Raw genomic sequence first — 19,900 nt, 5'->3', positions numbered from 1 at the left:
CAACGAGTACGTACGTGTGCATATGCACCCTATACTACGGCTGACAGTTTAGTTCGCTCTACACGTTGAACAAACCCCAACAGTCGCCCGATTACGACTGATCGAATTCAATTTTTGATACAACGAACAATTACGTTTAACCAGCCGTACATATTTTCTACTCGTGTAGGGGGGTCTCGTGGTTTTTTTTTTTTTTTGTTTTTTTTTGTTTTTTTTGCGCGACATCGTCGGTCATAGTATACGCCCCCCTTTCTTTCTTCATTTCTCACTTTGAGCGGTATTTATCGCCCCGCGTTGTTTTTTGTTTTCTTCGTGTGTTTCGTGGCGACGTCGCGGCGCGACAGCTGCACTGCTAGCAAAATACACGAGAGCTAGTTTGTTGTGGGGGGGGGGGAAGGGGGGGGTATCTTGAAAGTGAAGAATTGGGTTTGATTCTTGCCATAAATTTGCCAAAAGGATACACGTGCACGTACATGTAAGAAGGGTAGTTTATTTTACCCCCATCCGGCCGCAAAAGCTCAGTCACGCACGCGGTTTCTCTCTCCCTCTGCTACTGTTCCATACTGCCGCTCCACTCGTATTACTATTGATTTTCATACAAATACACATGTATATGTATACACATCCACGTATACCATACATATATACCCTCCACGAGGACGCGTGACTCTTTCCCCACTCTCGAGCTCGGGGGTATTTTTTATTATAATGAGATCGGTGACCTCGTACATTGGCGCTCGTAGTGTATACGTGTGGTGTTGCCTTTGTTGCCGCTTTTCGACCTCGAGCGTGCAGCGGCGTGTTTAATTCATTATTATTACTATTATCGTTATCATTGTTGTTGTTGCTGTGTTTAGCGTGGACTATCCCTGCCCTTCGTTTTTCCCAAAGGATATTGTGCTTGCAGATCCGAAAATAACGTTTTTTTTTCCACTTTCCGAATAAAAAAATTCCCCCCCGCGATCCGATCGATTTTGTCCCGTTACTCTTTAATCCGCGAGATCTCGGTTTAATCCCATTGGCTCTATCAGGTATATATATGATCGCGAGGGAGAAAAATTCGACTGTACGTATAAAGTTAAAAAACCCTCGATCGGCGATTCGAGCTTTCAAAACTCGCCCCCCTCCCGCTCACTCCTACCTAATATTTAATCAAAAGAGATCGAGGTACGCGAAGCCGAGAGAAATTTTATTTTTTCACCTCCAACGTGCTTTTTACATCCATTGCCCCCCTCCAAAGCGGGTTAACCTGATATACGCGACTCCTTTGAGAGTAATTTTCAATATAAAATCCCTTGATATCCCTTCGATCGTACATATACGCATACTTGGCCCACATACAACTTTGAGAGTATCAAAATATTGTAAATTCACTACTTACTTGAAATGAAAAAAAAAAAAACAAAAAAAAATGTATATACATAATTTTAAGAGACATCATTGTAATTGAATGAAAAAAAAAAAAAAAAATCAATTGATGTAGAAATTCAGATCGATAACGTGATACACTTTAAAGTTAATCCCTGATGGGTGCACTAATTACCTATCGGATCAAAAACTGTCAACCTATAGCCGCTTATTCCGGGTGCAGATCAAGGCCATCGGACCGGGCTGACGTATACGTGCAAAAAGAGCGCACACGCGATAATGCAAATTACGCATTTTAGCCCGGCACTGCACGCACCATTTGTTATATACGCGCTTGCTTGGTGCACCGGCGCCTCGACGTCGAGTGATCGTCTGACATTAATTTCGGGGCCTTTTACGCGAAGGTGCACGTCTCGCGTTCTTACGCCAAGCTCCATGATTGGTCGCTCGCCCGGTATGCATTATGCAGCCTCCCTTTGCTCTTACTAATTTTCCGTGCAACAACGGAGCGTACGTATCCACCCTTGGCTGTTTCCCTCGCCAAGTACTAACTCATCGTTTTGACGAAGTTTTTTTTTTTTTTTTTTTTTCCCTCATAATTCACGCGAATAAACAGCGCGTAAATTGACAAAAACAATCCAAACCACAAAAAACCGGGCGTTATCAACCCACACCTTGAATGTAGCCTCAAAAAAAAAAAAAAAAAAAAAAAACCATTAGTCCTCCCTTCCCTGATATCGCGCTCGTTACTCCCCCCCCCCCCAAAAAAAAAAGAGTCGAATTAGCCAAACTCCGCAAAAAGGGAGCACGACGTACAAAACGCTGCACACAATGGTTTTCCCAACCAACCACTGCTCCAGATACAGCTGAGAAAAGTGGATTCGGGAGTACTTTTTTATTCCCCTCTTACTCTCATTTTTTTCTCTATTGCTCTCCAGAGCTCTCGCGAAGCCGCGATCAGAAGACTACTTTTGGGAGTACAGTGGAAAACGAAAGCCCGTGATTCCCCAAGGTGCCACGTAGGCCCGCAAACCTTGTACACTTTGTCCGCATCATTTTCTCCTTTTCCCCTGTTTCTCCAGGTATATAATAGGTTCGCACGCGGAAAACAGAGCGAGAGATAAAGTAACGCGTGCACCCACCGATGTGCACATATTACACGTAGTGTATATATAATATAATGGCCTTGGCTTCACCGGGAGCGCGATTTACTAAAAATTCATTCCGTGCTGTTCTCTCGTGGGAGGAAAAGACTGGAGTACACGGGGTTTGCGCTTCGCCGTGGCTCCTTCTCGTTTTCTCGCCTGACAGCTACGCCCCACGTCGTTTTGTATAAAATATGCTCGGCCATCCAATTTTTCCTTCCCGTTCGCGCTGTTGCACGTACTCGCGCGTCACTGGAGCTTGTATTACACGCTCTATCCTTCACGCGTACCTCCAGAGAGACAGAAATAATAAAAGATTACGGGGAAGAAAGGAAACGGGAGCGAGTGTGTGTGTGTGCTCGTCCATCGGGGCGAACCCTCGTTTTCGTAAATTGACACGACGTCCTTTCCCACCTCCCTGTAATAACGCGACGAAGAGCGAACGCGAGAAAAGAGATTTGCTCCGTCGGTTTATACACCCACACGTACGCTGCTTCTCTCCTTATTCCGTAACGAGGCGAATCCCAGCTCGGTCGGTGCTAATAGCGCAACGACCCAAATGCCTCGTGTACCGAGAAATCATAATAAACTTCGGCGAAACTCGAATAATGCAAAGCTTATTACTATTAAACATTATGGATGATATCTCTGATGTAGTGCCTACTTTGATATTTTATGCCGTGTCGATTCACGTGACTTTATTCTCTTTTTCATCGTCTCTGTACGTTGTTCGATTGCAGACTTCCTGGATACGCCGGCGCGATTGGCACGTCCTCACCAGTGCGATGTTCACATACACGAATGACGAGAGGTTTCAAGTTTTACATGCAGAAGGCTCGGAGGACTGGACCCTTCAAATCAAGTACGTGCAGGAGAGAGACAACGGGACCTACGAGTGTCAAGTAAGTGATGTCTTCCACTTATTTTCCCTCGACCCTCCGGGCTCTATGCTCGTGCTAGATGTGTCCCATCGACTCGAACGGCGCGTCACCCTCCGTTTTTGCCCCCCCCCCCCTTTGCTTTTTTTCTACTTTATTTGTCCATTCACGAGGAAATGGTGCGGCCATTCGTTCGGTAAACACTGTTTTTGTCGCTTGTAAAAATCGTTTGGCTTCCCGTTTGCTGTTGTTGTTGCAAGACGCGTTATTTGTGCGCGTCTGACTAAATCCGAGCTCTACTACTTGCTGTGTTTTTTCGTCAATTTTTACAGTGTTTCAATCTAATTTTTATATAAAATGGCTCGTTTATTCGTTCGAAAAGTGATTTACAACAAACAGTTCAAAAAATTAACCGCATAATATTTAGTGATACATAAGTGATGTGAAAGAGTACTCTTGGATTGAAAAGAATTTTTCAGAGTATTTTTATTTAATTCACAAAGTCTGACTAAATTCGGACTTTACTACTTGCTGCGTTTCCATCAGTTATTCTGGTATTTAAATTTGATTTTATGAGAATTGGCTTATTTATTCGTTCAAAAAGTGATTTACAACAAAAAGCTCAAAAAATTTTAACTTGTGATATTTTGCAATGCATAAGTAATGAGAGGACGATTATATTAAAAAAAAAAATTTCTCAATACTTTTATACCATTAAGCTAAGAATTCGAGTACTATACTTTTTTTCTGTCAATGTTACAAATTCTGACTAAATTCGGACTTTACTACTTGCCGCGTTTCCGTGAGATTCCAATATGGAGATACTTGTTTGCTCGCCCAATATTGATTTTCTCCAAGCATTTACTTCCTGTTTGATATAATATCAAATAACAAATTGACGTGTCTGACCAAATCGGGCTTCCACCACTGGCAACGTAATTTCCACCGGAATGTTTTTCGGTTCATTCTCCCTGAAATTCGGCAAAACAAGACCAAGCAGGCACCGGAGGAGAAATCACGCGCGTAAATTGAAATCGATCGTGCAGGCAAGCTCGAGAGCTCCGTCATCAATGTCGAATTAGCTCGCCAAAACCCGAAAGAACACATATACGTTCCGAGCGAAACTTTGGCGATAATTTTTTTCCTCGGCCCCGTGGCTTGGAAAAAAGTGCCCCGCAAGCCTTACTTGCAGTAGGGCGTGAAAAGGGCGGCGGCCATTTTAAGCTCACCTCCACGCGAGAGAACGTAACTTCATCCCCGGGCGTTAGCCCGCATGTTTTAAAAAATTTCTCCTTCGCTCTGGCGTCGGAGCAGGTATAGAGGGGCGGAGGGGGAGAACCCATAAATCGCCCCGGCTGCGGGAAAAATCTGTAAAACATTTCGCCGGAGGCCCATAAATCCAGCGTTAAGGTGCAAAGAGAGCAAATTCGCTCGGGTACCGCTAGAGAGAAAAAGGGTAGGGGGGGGAGGTAAAATTCGTGAGGGAAATCGGAAGCTACAGCGCTGCAGTTGTACAGTTGTTGCGACGTCGATGCCGAAGAGGAGCTCCACTGACCTTTTAAAAAGTTCGACGCTCACAGTTGCAAAGTTTCTCTTTTTCAACCACTGCCAGTAGGACGACTCCGCGTCTCCCGTCCTTATGTTAATTCAGAGCTATACGCCACCCGCTGCGGCTGAACTTGAAAAACTTTTTTTCTTCACTCAAACACCGTGTGTATTCTTTCGCAAGCGAGTAGAAAAATAAAAAAAAAAAAAAAAAAGGTTTGGCTTTTCCGTCCGTTCGCTCGAGGAGCCAAAACTGATTTGACGTCTACGGAACACTCGGACAAATGTTACTTATCTGCGACAGATGATATCAGCGGCCGAGGCTTCCGAACATCTGCCGAGGCTGCCTTCCCAATATTTCCACCCTCCGATCCGTGTCTCCTCTCCCAGGGATGGAAATAAATATTCCACCCCATTTCGAAACTCTATACCTGCGGATACGGCCTTTCTCCTCTCGGTTTCTTTTTTCTCGTCGTCGGTTTCCTCGGTTTCTTTTATTTTTTTTTTATTTTTATCAGATTCAATTATTTTTTGTATATTCCAACGGATCGGGAGCACATGCAAAGCCGATGATTTTCCTCTCTTGTTCCAAATGAGGGAATCTGTATGCCCGTTTCGTCGTTTGATATCGCGATGTGACGCTCGTATAGCTCCGTGGGTGATGTTATTAAATTTGAATAATTTATCCCACCGCCCTTTACACGTAAATATACGACAACAAATTGGATACATGTGTTTGATTGGAGGCCCTGTAGAAAAAAAAAAAAGAAAAAACTCATCTCGCTTACATTCCAAGTTGGCGGGGGGTGTTATCCGATTGCGTTCATTTGAACGAGGTAGGCAGGAAAAAAAAAGGGAAAAGAGAGGGGCAAACAGCCAGAAAACCGCGGCATTGAAGTTTAATAGAATTTTTAAGCCGGCCGAGCGCGCGGTCGAAATAATTTACAGTGGAAAAATGGGGTTGGGGGTAAAAATCGCATCGGCGAGACGAGGAAGAGGGGAAGAAAGATCCGGGGAAGCTGGGACTCCGTCATTACCTCTGTTTGTCGGTCGCCGTGGAGAAACGTGCGAATGTATACACGTAGAGAGAGAGGAAAAGTAGGCGATACGGCGAAAGGTTGACGCGCGAAAGGGGCTCTCGAAAGTCTCGGGTGCCTCGTTAAAACGATCCTTTTCCCTTTCTCTCTGTTTGTATGCATGGGGTGCCCACTATAGTAGCTCGTTGTACCTCCAGCGATTCTCTTTCTACTTGTTATTTTTCCTCTTCTTTCGTCTCCTTCTTACTTCGCTCCTCGCGCTCTCGAGGATCCCCGTTTCGACTCTTGGCCAACAAAGGCCGTCACATTCGGCTCGCGGGAGAGGAAACATTCATCAGCTCCGCTGCAATTACCAAACTATACACGACCCTTTTCCAATTCACCATTTGGGTCACCCTGTACTTCTTTATTTATTTATTTTTTTTTTTTTTTCAATTTCCAAAATTACGTTCGAAAAAAGCGCTCTCGCATTCCAAGGGAAAAAACACCGATCCCCACTTTTTCCGGTGTTTTTCATTCAATTATTCCAGTCTCGTGTGCTCCGCATAAATAATAACGGGGGTGGGGGCGGTAGGTGGTCACATTACGAAGATTTTCCTCGCCCGATACTCGTGCACGCAAACGTTGTTTGTTTTCATTAGCATAAACGAGGGACACCTCCCTTATTTTCGTGATTTTAATATTACGCAATAAATACACGCTGGCAGGTATGTATCCCTCGCCCGGGCAATCGAGACTCCGGCAGTGGTTATCTGGGCCGAATACCAAGTTGGGCATAAATTTTAATAACACACGCGGCGCCAGAGCGAAGGAGGAGAAGGTTCAATTTGTGAAACGACCGCGAATGGTATACATACCTACATGCGATATCTCCCGAAAGAGAGGAGGAAAAAAAAAATTACACGTGTATGAGTACGTATACGATGGAAAAGCTCGAGTATATGTATATGTGTTCAAACAAAAGGAAGAAAACGAAAAATTGGTACGCCAGAGTCTTGCATTGCACTTCAAACGATTCATATATGAGAAGAATCGGGGGAGGGGTGGATAGTTGCAGTAGCACCGGCATCCCTTTCCGCGGCCATAAACTTATTTTTGCTCCGTAGATGCTCGGGTTCCTTTGAACTTTGAAATTTGACAGTTTCGCCCGAGGGATCGGGCAAAGGAATATTATTTACACACACACACACACGTACTCTAGCGCGCGTACGCTTGAAGCCGGCTGCATGTGTGTATAACATAATACCGACATATCGTCTCTGAAATCGGACTTTTAAACTTTCGAGTGGAAACGTCGGGGTTGGGGGTGGGGGGAGGTGTATGCAGTAGCTCCTTGACTTTGCCTCCTATATGCTCTCACCAGCAGCAGCGGGAGCAGCTCAACTTTCTGTTTGGTAATCTGAGAAATTACTTTACCGCTCACGCCTCGAGCTTTCCCCGCGCTCTTTGAGCCCTCCGACTCTCTTTGCTCGACTTGCTCAATTTTTCCCTTTGGCCCGTACCGAGCACTTACCATCAAACTAGTTTATTTAATTAAAAACTCACCCCCCAAAACCATTACTCCTACTTCGTACACCCCGTTTATCCTTGAAATTTCTATTTCGACTATCTAGTTGTCTCTCGATGGATTGTGTTCACTTGGCAAACTTTGCTGTTTTCTCAAATATTTCTTGTTTCCTCCGCTCATCCGTGCACTTGTTTGAATATAAAAAATTCAAGGGGCTATGCGCGCGTTGCAAAGTCATATACTCACGGCGATCGACGCGTGTTTTCTCCCTCCCTCGTGGCGAGAATTTTCCTTTTCTTCGAATTGGTGTGTAGAGAGAGATAAAGCGAGTGGCGTTCCCAAGATCTTTTTTTTTTTTTTTTTTTGTTTCTCCTGCAGACCCCTTGTCGAGTGCAGTTGGCGCGGTGCGGGCGAGGATTAGGCGGAAATTCCTCTGCTGTCTCTTGATCGCTCTATTTTCGTCCGGTTCTCGGACATTTTTATCGGAAACTTTCGTGCGTTTCTTGTGTACCTACCCGTGCTTTTGCGGAGCCGGTCAATTTGGGCTTCCTTTTTTCCCGAAAAGTTGGTCAAAGCGCCGAAAAACCCGAAATCGCAGGTACGAGAACTCTGGGGAAAAATAAACGAAAAAAGGGGGAAAAAATTGCTCGAGGGGCAGAAATGGGGGAGAAAAAGCTGTCTGTATCTTTTAATTATAGAGCGCGTCGGGTGGAGCGGAAAATTTCAATCGCTGCCGAAAACCTTTTTAACGCTCGCCTGAGCGCCGCGGACGTGTCATATACCTATACACAAGTAGCTCAGGGGCATCTCCGGAGCATCCGACTGTTTCATCGGTGGAGGCGAGCAGGTTGTCTAGGTAGACCCGACAAGTAACAACACCATCCTTTTTTTTTTTTTTTTTTCGGTGCAGAGGGGCAACGTCGGCCCCCCGGGCGCCTACGAAATCGATTTTCCTCGCCGTACGTGTACTTGCGGAAGCACGGCTCGCTCGCGCGCTCAAAAATCGACAGAGTCGCGCTCTAGTTACGCGGGGCAAAAAGGCTCCCCGGTAATTGGGATCTCCACTCGTTTTTTCTCGTACTCGTCCGTCCTTCTTTTTTCTCTCTCTCTCTCTCTCTTGCGCGAGCTATGTCGATGTTTACATTTGACGCTCAGGTGTGATTCTTTTTTTTGCAATTCCTTTTCAGGCCCCTTTTTTCACCTTTTTACTCATCGCCACAGTGTTGCGCGATGCAGCTTCTAGGTTGGAAATATATGTCGTATTTTAATTATACGGGTCGTGCACAACTACTCACACTTGATAAACTTACACTGAAAAAAAAAAAAAAAAAAAATTTGTTTATTTATATCAACGTTCATACGAATAAATGTACCAATAAATAAACACACATTCAGATAAAGTGAATTCTTTTACAAATCAAGTAATTAAATTTCAATCAAATGAAAAATTTCTTTGAATAGATTTGAATAAATATTCATGCCGTTCAAAGAAATACAAATATACAGTTGCTTGTATTCGTACAAACGTTTATTTGGATTGAAAAAAAAAAGTATTTAAAAAAATGACAACAATCGAGGTCGAAGAGTAAAACTAAACGTATTAATCGGTTCGTGGCTCACATAACACGGTAGCAATTACCACTTGATGTTAATGTAGTTGGTAAGGTATAAGCAATGCAGAGTCTAAACGTCGATGCATCACTTGCCAAGCCCCACGTGAATCCACGAGGGAGTGAACGTTAATAGGTAACGACGTCGAGTAGCTCCCCGTTCTCGAAAGTTCCAACGTAAAGGGAGATATAGCACGTGGCGTTCGGCGCTTCATAAATTTTGACAAGAGTCCCGCCACGTATAGGTATACGCGAGGGCCCCGAAATTTCGCTGAGCCGAACAAGTACACATTCAAGGGGCTAAGCCAAAAAAAAAAAAAAAAAAAAAAAAAAAAAGGGACCGAGAACGAGCTCGCAACTGTATACGTGCGCGCACCCGGGCTTTTTTTCCCTCATCCCTCGCGTTTTAACGATCTTTCATTCGCAAAGCCTCTCCCTAGCGCGCCCGTACAATACGCGCGCGCTCCTTCCCTCCTCGGCCTTTGTGCTCCTTTAGCTGCTCCCGCGCGTCCCGCTTTTTAAATGGGCCCCCTCCTATACTTTTGCGCCTCTGCAACTTACCTACCCGAAAAGATTCTGTACACTTTTATTTCTCTCGTTGCAGCACGCGGGTAAGCGCCCCACCAATTTTAGTCCCCTCGAACAATTTAAACTCCCGCAAAAAAAAAAAAAAAAAAAAAAACTGTTTAATTCCATCAAAGCGCGCGGGCTGAACTTTGCGCTCGTCTCAGCAGCGACACTCTAACCCCCCCCCCCCTCCATCCCGAAACTTCAATATCCATCGCTGTTGGTTTTTACCATTTCATCGATCGATGTCGAACAACCATATGTATGTACGTGTAGGTGGAAGGTTGGTACGACACTCAGACAAGCGGGCGCGAGAGCCCTTCATTAATATAGACACTCCTTGAGCCAATGCCATTATCCGCGATAGCTGGATGGGAGTACGTATCACCCCCGCGCAATCAACTCGGAGGATCGACGGATTTCCATCGTCGTCTTACAGTTTCGGCGCTTTAAGGAGCAACGGGGAGTACTTGTACGTAATTGTTTGCGCAAGTCGATAGGCGCAATTTGGATTATTGTATGCATTATAGGTTCGAGCTTCCGAGGAACGTATTGCCATTAGTTCGCTCAATGCAGCTGGGGGCTCCGAAAGTTGATCGACGCGGTCGCTAATTAATTGTTTTTCGGATCGAGGATTTGCTTCTCCTTCCGTACAGGTGTAATTTGCGAGACGGGGTTATTTTCACCGAGTAAGCGAAATTGAGGACCTCCGGTGCTCGCTCGCTCGTGCGCGTCTGTTTTTCCCATGAATATTTCGAGCGACTTTCGGGTTGATTAAAAGAGAACCAGGTGGCTGTGTGAAATTTTTTTTTTTTTTCCCTCTCGTGGCGCGATATTATAACTTGTGCGGGCGTCTATTCGTATAATCAGGGCGCGAAAAAAAAAAGGGACATTCCGCGGGCGCGGCTTGTTGTACGTGTACGCGAGCGTCGAGATAACGCGTAATTTATCTCTCTCGACACCTCGGCTTTGTCTACAGAGGACACGCGTCATCGTCATGCCTCGTGTGTACAGAGAGTGGAGCGTGAAATTACGAAAATGCACATGAAAAAGAAAAGAAAATTTCGTTTCGATACTTGGGATAGTTTTGCGATGTAGCTCGTGTTTCCTGGATTTTCTCTCCGGCGTCCCCCCCTCCCAAGGAGCTACATGTCGAGGAGAACTTTTTTCGTGCACCGGGCGTGTTGTGCACTTGGAGGATGCGCAGAGAGAACTCGACGAAATTGGGTCAAGAAGCTACAGATGTAGCGCCGAGGGGGAGCATAATTGTGAAAAAAAGACTCTTTTTTTTTTTTTTCGTTTCTAGACCGTTGGAGCTTCCCCCACTGTATACTTACTCGTCGCTGGATGATCGGCGCAAAAACAAAGTTGTAATTACAAACTGAGGCAGGTGTACTCTCCGCGCGTCATCCAACATCGACGTGCCCAGGGAGACTGAAAAAAAAAAAAAAAAACAATGCCCCTCCTCCCACCTGCAAAGTCTCGCAGGTACATATACACGTGTGAAATACGTGTCACATTCGGGCGGTAATTCAGTGCCTCGGCGCCGCTCGAATCTGTGTCAGCCCCCGCGACAGGGTGACCTTTTTCGGAGGTGGGGGGTGAATCGAAGCACCGCCGAGGCGTAAAAAGCGGCGTAGCGAGAGGGATGGGGAGGGGTCCTCGTTCAACAGGCAAAAGTATGAATACGTTAATTAATTCCGGGCGGTAAAAAGAGAGTCCATACGACGACAAGCAGCGCGACTTCCTCCGTGTGTACCCATATCATCCGCGCGACCCCGTCTCTTATTATTCTTCCTCTGTCTCTGCGACTTGCGGGACGGGGAGTTGGGGTGGCCTCGGATATCGCCAGCCATCTGCTTTTATTTTTCAACTCTCGGCAGCTGTGCTCAGCTCCTTTCATCTGCATGTTTTTTTTTTTTTTTTTTTTTTTTTATTTCCTTCCCCCCCTGGTTGTTCCCTTTTTCTGCTGATCCAGCTCGATTTTCCGGGTTTGTGTATAAGCGCGGCTGATTTATTCGGACGAGGGTGGAAGCCGTCTGTTTTTCTTTTTTATTTTTTCGAGTTAATTAGCTTTTTGAATTATTGACAATTTTATAATTGGATCGATAACGTCATCCACGCGTAACGCTCAATCGGATCATCGTCTCTCGTTAAATTACGAAATTCTGTTGGCGCAAATACATACGCGTGGTTTTAATTAGACCTGCAAAAGAAGCGTCGACAGTTTCATCTCTCGATAATGAACTCTGGAACTTAGTTGGCGGGTAAAAACACGTATAAACAAAATGTTTTGAGCAAGGGCAAAAAGGGAGGAGGGAAAGAAATGGTACAAACAAGAAGTGCATTGGGTATTAGCTTCATCGCAGCTGTGGTGTAAGAGAATTACTCCGATTCCTACCGTATAAACACGGCTCGCGGAGCCCGACTTAACGGCGCAATAGCCCGCCGATTCAAAAGAAACCGTTCGCTCGCTCGACTTCCGCTCCGTACTCCAGCCGACAAAGCAAAGGGCATTGAAGCCAAACGGCACTCATCCTCACGCGCAAAGGCTCGCAGAGAAAAAGCCAAGGGGGCGGGGGGTAGTTGAGCGCGGAATGAGCTTTGTCCGCAAAAGATGCCCACCCGTAATAGGAGCGGGTACACAGAGGCAGGAGTAGCAGCTACGTAAACAGCTAACACGCGCACAAGCGCAATGGAGGAGGAGGAGGAGGTACGAGTGGCAGGAAATGAATTCCCAGCTGGCGCTCTCAAACGCAGCGAGCACGGCCCAACGTCCCTCTCTCGCTTCCCTTTGCCCTCCATCAAAGCGCAAGGAAACAAAGCCACCGCGGCCACTGCACTATACGTATATATATATACATATATATGTGTGTGTATATACGCGACAATGAGCGGAACACGGCCGTGGGTGCATATACATATATACACAGGCACGGGGTGCACGAGCGTCCGACCGTTACGGCACTCGATACTACTGCGTACGCCCTGACGCCGACTGTTACTACTGCCACCGCCGCCACCGCGACAGCTGTACACGGGCTATGATGGAACCGTCGCTCTTTGCTCGTCAACTGTCCGGTGCAATTTGCAACTTTGCGGCCAGGTGCTCTCGATTACGAGACACCCCCCCCCCCGCACCGCCGTTGCCAAGTAAGTCCGTTGCCGCCCATTGGACCGACTCTTTCTCTTCTTTGTTAAATGTATACAATGAATAAAAGGACTCCTTATTGCACCTTATTTGATACACGTGTGGAAAATATAACAATAACAATACTCGTGGAAAGCGGAGAATGCGTCGGTAGGGAGGGGGGGGAGAGTTGGGTAATAATTTCCGGGTGCGGCCCAGCTCGTGTGTGTTATTTCAAATTTCACTCGGTGCCCGCAGAAGCACTCGGCTACCCAATGGTCATTAAATAAGTTGGGACAATGAATATGCAGTGTACGTTTAATACCTGCTTTCGGCGTATACGTATATATACACCTCCCTTTGAGTTAACCATTTGCCCTGCAGCGTGCGGTCGAGAGCAGGACTGCAGAGAGAGAGAGAGTATACCTTTATATAGCTCGGACTGTTTGGTATGCGAGGCCCTCTGCACCCAACCCGCAAGGACGACGACTCGAGAAAAGCTCCTCGGTCGTCGTGATGCGTCGTCGCACGTGAAAAGGGCTCTCCCTCCCCTCCCACGCCCGGCTATCCTTGTGTATTCTCTGTACGTGTGAGTGTCCTCTGACGTTGCCACTCGTCACTCATTAGCACCTCGCGGTTCTCTGCAGTGTACAGCTATACGTGTATATATATGCCTAAGCCAGGCAAAGGGCTCGTTAGCGACGAACGAGATAAGCTCGAGGCACGGGATGAAAGGGGAGTTAGTGGGGGGTGCTCTCCCTGCATGCGTCAATTTTCAGTTCCGCGCGTGCAGTGCTGGATCTATACTTGCCACCGCCTCCCTCTTAACTTATTACAAGTCCGCCACCGCAAGCTGGACTCGGGGTCGTTCCATGCCAGTTGTGTGTATACCCTTGGAAAAGATTGCCCGTCTCTACCCTTTTTTATTCCGCAAAGCTCGAAATTTGTTTTTCCCCGCCACAAAGGAAGCGCTTGTGACGTCTGTACGCGCATCGTGCGGGAATCCATATTGAAATCGACTGTTTTAACATCAAATGCAATACGCGCACGTTCAATGGTGCACCGCAAAAAGCTTCCCCCTCGTCGGTTCGAGTATCGATCTTTCGGGCGTGTGTGTTTTTTACATAGCAACCGATTCCTGGAAACATGCAAATTCTCGCCTCGATCCATCTCGCTACGCATGAGCTTTTTCTTTTATAGCCCCACAACACATTATGTACATATATGTGCACCGAACGCAAACGACAGCGTGGTAAATACAAGACTGGAGGTTCTTTGTGATACAAAGTATATGTATATACCTCGTATAATTACTTTTAGGGGCCGATTGCGCAGCGAGAGAGAAAAGTCGAGGGCATGAATATAATTATGTAGGTATACATAAAACGCTTCATTAGCGTCGTTTTGTGCAGCGAAACTTTGACAATTACGGCCGCGACAAAAGCCGATCAACGAGCGCGCGGCTCCCGATACGTGTATACATGTATACCGAGAGAAGTGCGGCGTAAAAAGCTCATTAAACTCCCGGGATTCATCGCTCCCGTGTATACATATATAAATGCCCACCCCGCACTGGCGTCTATATATACTTGGTGTTGTAGAGCCACGCCGTTTGGAGAGTTATTGTGGACACCGAAACAATGACAATTATGCCCCGCGTCCCCCCGAAGAGTTGGAGCTCGGCATAACAACAAGTAGATAACGGACCGGCATCTTTGGTCAAAGAGAGGGTGCCCTCGTATCATAATACCACGCAACATAAACAAAAGCCCCCGTTTTGGTATGGTTCTGGCGCGGCACACCCGTTGTACGTGTGTACACCTACATATACTTATATAGACATAGGGGCTGGAGGAGGAAGAGAGTCTCGAGAGGTGGTGGCCTAATCCGGGCTGCTCATTAGCCGGATAGACCGAGCCACGTCAAAGCGAGCAGGTCCCACAGCTGAATCTCGTTCCTCCTCGGCTGTATGTATACGTATACGGTCTCGTTTTCGCCTCCTAGACGTGGCACAACGAAACTAACCGAGTATATATAGCTCCACGCGCGTGTATACGTCCGTTCGTTCGTTTGCTCGGTGCAACGCTGTGGGGCCAAGTTTTCTTCATTTCGCGTGTGTACCTACTTACCCGGTGATTTGTTCCCAATGTAACTTTCCCCGGGGGGTTGGGAGGGGCCAATCGAAGCTGTAGTTGACTCTGTTAATGTTTCTCTTGTAAATCACGGAGCGGTATATAGGTATGTTGCAGGCCGCCCCTCGTCTTTTCATCTGCTTTTTAAATGGGGAGGAGGAGGAGGAGTTCGAGTGGACAGGAAGCGTAAGAGAAAGGGGGGGCTAAACTTTCGGATCGGCAAACTTTTTGGGCAAACAGGGGCAGCAACGAGCCATCGGTGGAGAGTCGTTAGGACAGCCGATGCCGGACGATGACGATGGCGTTAGGAGAACCCTCCCCCGGGGATGTGGAAAAGATTCGAAAGGAGGAGAAAAGTTCTGGCCTTCCTTTTCGTTACACGTGTACTTTTTCCATTACACGGCGCGCCTTCACCATGGAGCTCTATACACTCCGTATGGGGCTGCTGTCTTGGTTTTTGGATTAAGACCTCTTTAATTTAACTTTTTTTTTTTTTTTTTTTCAAACCATCGATTTAACTTTTTAATTCTGTTTGCATTCAAACAGGCTACATGCGGTTTGTTCTGTTACATTCATTTGACACAAATGTCTCTGTAAAAAATTCAATATTTCAGGCCAATGCCAACTATTATCATAGAGTAAAAAGATACACGAAACTTGCGAAATTTTGAAATAATTTAACTTGTGTTGTTCGGTAAATTACCCAAAATATTCAAGCGACACGCAGGAGGGCGGGGGGTGGAAGAAGATTTGTGCGGGCGCGTGGGGTGAAAAACGACGTGCATTCCTGGAAAGGGTCGGAAAAAGCTTATGCTGGGTGGGTCGCGGATGTAAAAAATTGCGCGTGTTTAGCGTAAAATTGGGACACTTTTTGGGGTGCACCGCCACAAATGTGAGACGGGGTGCGTATGACCGATGCCCCGAAAAGCAAAAAAAAAACAGCTGCTAACTGGCGCTTAGGCAGAGGGAGGAGAGGGACTGCAATTACTCGGCGCGTCAACGCAACATCCGGTGATGCTGCGGCGCAATTAATTGTCGCAGTAGTCGTCGGCTGGAGGTACACACCGGCGGGTATTATTTGCGCGGTGGGTCTCCCTTCCTCCGGCCCGACAAGACAAATATCCAGGAGGAGGACTAATGCAGCGCAATTTTCGCGTCCCGCGGCTATATAATACACGCTACTGGCGGCGCGCACAAGACCGGGACAAGTGGTGTAAAAGCGGGAGCAGCTTGCTCGAGTTGAGGACTTTGGGACGCTGCAGTCTCGTTCTCTGTATACCTCTTTGGGCTGGCACAGGACGCATAATAAGGGGATTATCCCGCAAAACGGATTATGCTAAGCGCGATGAGCCTACTGCACTCCATTATACCGTGGTGCGCTCTTGTTGGTTAGCAGCGCGACCGTGACTTTGTTGCGGGCCGTTGTGCGCTTCGGGGTGGCGGATCTCTGCTACTTTATCCATTTGAAACTCCCCTAATCACGCAACACCGGCTCCGTGGATTAATTTGCGTCCCGTGGATTGTTTGTTGCCTGAAACAACGTCATCTCACCCGTACATCTATAACTTTGGCTTTCTACGTACACCCGATTGTTTATATATATAAAAACAAGAACAAAACATTACTGAAACAAAAATCATCAATGGCCGATACGCGTATCCCAAAACTAATTTGGGAGCTTTCGGTCAAGTTCGCTATTAAATAGCCAGTGCCATTTTCAACACAGTTACCTTCAGTGCGAATTTACATCAGAGCGACCAAACTTTTTTTTCCCCTCCGAGTATCGATAAATATAACTCGGCTCGGTAGAGAATATCGCGTCGATTGAGGGGGTAAATATATTTCTGACGGCGTGTACTTTTTGGCAGCGAAAAGAAAGCAAGATAATGGCTTCAAGGTTTCCCGATTCTCGGGCATATTTCTCTCGGGCTCCGGGGCTAATAAAAATAATCCCGTGAAAAGTGGCGCAATAAATATACGAGACTTCTATCAAAAAAAAAAGGAAAGGGGGGAGGGTACCTCACGCGGTGTATACTGCGGCACTCGGGAGGACGCCAACCTTACTATAGGCCCATTTACTTTAAGAATAGTGGCAAAGGTACTCACTTATATAGTGCCGAATTCCCTAAATACCGTGACTTTTTTTCTTTCCCCATCGCTGAGTGGCAGTGTACATCTTGCAGGCAAGGGAGTCGGGGGAAGATCCGGGAGCGATAAGAAGGGCCATTAAAGTGTCGTCTTTGCCCTTACTTTCCTGGTACTTACACCTAAACAACTACGGCTACTGTATAGTCCCCGTTGGGAGCAAAGCGGGCGGATTAATGGAGATTTATTTATAGGTCGTCAACGACATCGGAGCCGACATTGTTCGCGCGCTCGCACGACCTATCGCGTGACTTTCCTTTTCCTCTATACCCACATATATATACATATACGAGCCGTTTTTTTTTTTCGCGAGTTTCTCCGCATTCGCGGATATTCGTGTGCACAAAGGGTCGTGTGTATAGAGTTTTTAAATCCATGCATACAGGCGCAAGAGCTCTGCTGTAAAATCAGGAATAAAATAAAATCAACACCTTAGACGGAGACCAAGTGATCTCTATCTAAAGGTTCTTTGTTCGTCGCTCCATTCGTTGAATACCAAAAAACAAATGTACATTCAAATAAAACGAACATTTACTTCAATCAAATAATAATACATTAAATCAAACGAATCATTTATTGATAACGTAATACTTAAATAAATATTTGTTTCGTGCAACGAATTATTGAATTCTATACAATTTATTGGTACATTTAATATATAATTTGTTTGTATTGGCGTATAAACGTTTATCTCAGTTTATTTGAATTAAACAAATTTTTTTTTTCCAGCAAATACTGCAGTTGCATGAAAATAAACAACAGAGTGTATGACTTGTCTATAGGTGTACAATATATGAATCAAAAGACTGAATAATGGTGTCTGGGAAGTAGAGGCGCGAGACAGCCCTGCAAATCTCATTGGCAGGCGCCAGGGTGTGGGGGGAGGTCGTTTTTCCCTGAGAAAACAATAAATTCGCCCGCCAAATGACGTTTGAATAATCCAGGCCACGGTATACCACTCGTTATAGCCTCGAGGCCCTCTTATACTCGGTGAACTCTGTTGCATCCTCGTCGTCGCCAGTCTCGAATACATGAATTCTCGACGAAGCAGCCCAGGGCGGGTAAGCCCCCAACAAAAGTAATAAATGCACTTGCCCCTCATCTTTTTAATACATCCATTTTCCGTGGCACTGCCGATAACTCGATACGGCGTGCGCGTGCATACGCGGATGAGAGAAAAAAAAAAGAAGCACCTGCTCGGGATGCCCCCGCCTTCTCCAGATTTACCCATCAGAAACTCATTTTCCGCTTGCCATGACGTCTCGTTTCCTTTTTTTTTTTTTTTTTCCACTCGTCGGATACAATAATAACAACAATGATAACAAGGCTCTCCCCGATTATTCCTTATCAATACGCACATTGGTACACCAATTCAGCATAGACGCACTCCTGATTTGTATACACGCGCGGGGGGGGGCGCTATCTGCCCTCCTCAACTTCTAATAGCCTTAACACGAAGGGGGGAGGAGAAGGAGGTTAGGGGGGGGGGTTCTATTTTCCCTTGTATTTCTTTTCTTCGTGCCACGCGCAGCGGCTCTTAGGGAAAATCTCGCTCTTCTTCGATTTCTCGCTCCCGGACCTTTTTTTTTTTTTTTTCCTCCAACTCCCCTCTTCCTTATCTGCGCGCTCCGATTTCCACGGATTTGCTCTTCCCCGGGGCACGGCCGAGAGCTGCTTTTTGCCCCATCGCCTTCTGCTTCCCTTCCTCTTCCTCCTTAACGCTGGGTAGATTTTTTTTCCTTTTTCGATTTTGTTGCCTTCCTCCTTTATTTCCTTTTTTTCTTTTTTCTTGTTTTGCTCGCGACAATCGGATCCCGGAAAGCAATTAGAATTTTGCCAATAATACCTTTGTCTTTGATGGGAATGGAATTGATCGCGGATCCATTGCTCTGGTATTGTCGTCGCGAGTTTTACACCCTGGCACCTTTCGTTGGCCAAAGGCAATGGAGTTTTTAATTTATTCCTCCGAAAGGATATCGAGCGCTGAAAATAAAATGAAAAAAGTAAAAAATACGTCGTAGTTTTGCCCGACACGGTATGTGCAAATTTCAGAATTGGGAAAAGTAGTAGTAGAAGAGAGAGAGAGAGAAGAGGGGCAATAACGAAATTCAAAGGGAGAAACGTCGAGTCAATTCGGAGGGATGTTTTCATCGTTGAGTCAATAGCTACCCTCCCCCGCTCGGACCCTCCCTTTTCATCTCAGCGTCCCTCTGGAGTATACACTGCAAAGGACGAAGGGATGCCCATCGTATGCTCTTCTTTATGTAAATTTCCTTTGAATGTCCCCCTCTGCACTTCTCCAAAAGCTTTCCGATATCGGGGACCTATACATACACATACCCCCGTGTACCAATAAATTTGGATGGAGAAGGGTGTTGTAAAAAGAAAAATCAAGGCGCTACGACTTTTGCCGTCGCTTTTTGTATCCTGCAGCTTAGCTATATGAAATTAAAAGGGAAAAAATCTCGCGCTGAATCTCCATCCTCCTCCTCGAGTATCCATCAAAATGAAAATCCACACTGCGCCCATTAGCATCGGATATTACTACGAACCCTTTTCCTCCAAAAGTGGGCTTTATCGAAGGTCTCGCTTCGATATTCATGAACAAACTCGGCTTTCCAAGGGGAAAAAACAAATTCATCGTCCTCGGCCCCATTTTTAGATGTAAATCACAGGTATAAGTATATATACCTATCGATTGTACAATGGCCCTTCATAAAAGGATTTTACGCGCTCAATCGGCTTGTATATAGGTATTCGTATAAAGCTATCGGAGGATTCAAATGTCGTGGCCTCAAACTCCTTCAGTGTTTATTTTTGCTCCGCCCGACGCATT

At 46.0% G+C, this 19,900-nt stretch overlaps 1 protein-coding gene across 1 annotated transcript in view; it reads left to right on the top strand.

Annotated features, from left to right (window-relative positions):
- The window catches only part of dpr12 (defective proboscis extension response 12), a 114,375-nt gene that overhangs the window by 78,310 nt on the left and 16,165 nt on the right, over nucleotides 1-19,900 (top strand). The window contains exon 4 of the mRNA XM_014348729.3: nucleotides 3,254-3,415. Coding sequence (XP_014204215.2) covers nucleotides 3,254-3,415 — 162 coding nt within the window. The remainder of the gene's footprint in view (nucleotides 1-3,253; nucleotides 3,416-19,900) is intronic.

This window comes from Copidosoma floridanum, unplaced genomic scaffold, assembly GCF_036245765.1.
Source record: "Copidosoma floridanum isolate Cflo_tuat_1 unplaced genomic scaffold, Cflo_Japanese_pri ptg000007l, whole genome shotgun sequence".
Taxonomy (NCBI): domain Eukaryota; kingdom Metazoa; phylum Arthropoda; class Insecta; order Hymenoptera; family Encyrtidae; genus Copidosoma; species Copidosoma floridanum.
This window is presented reverse-complemented; position numbering and strand designations above follow the sequence as displayed.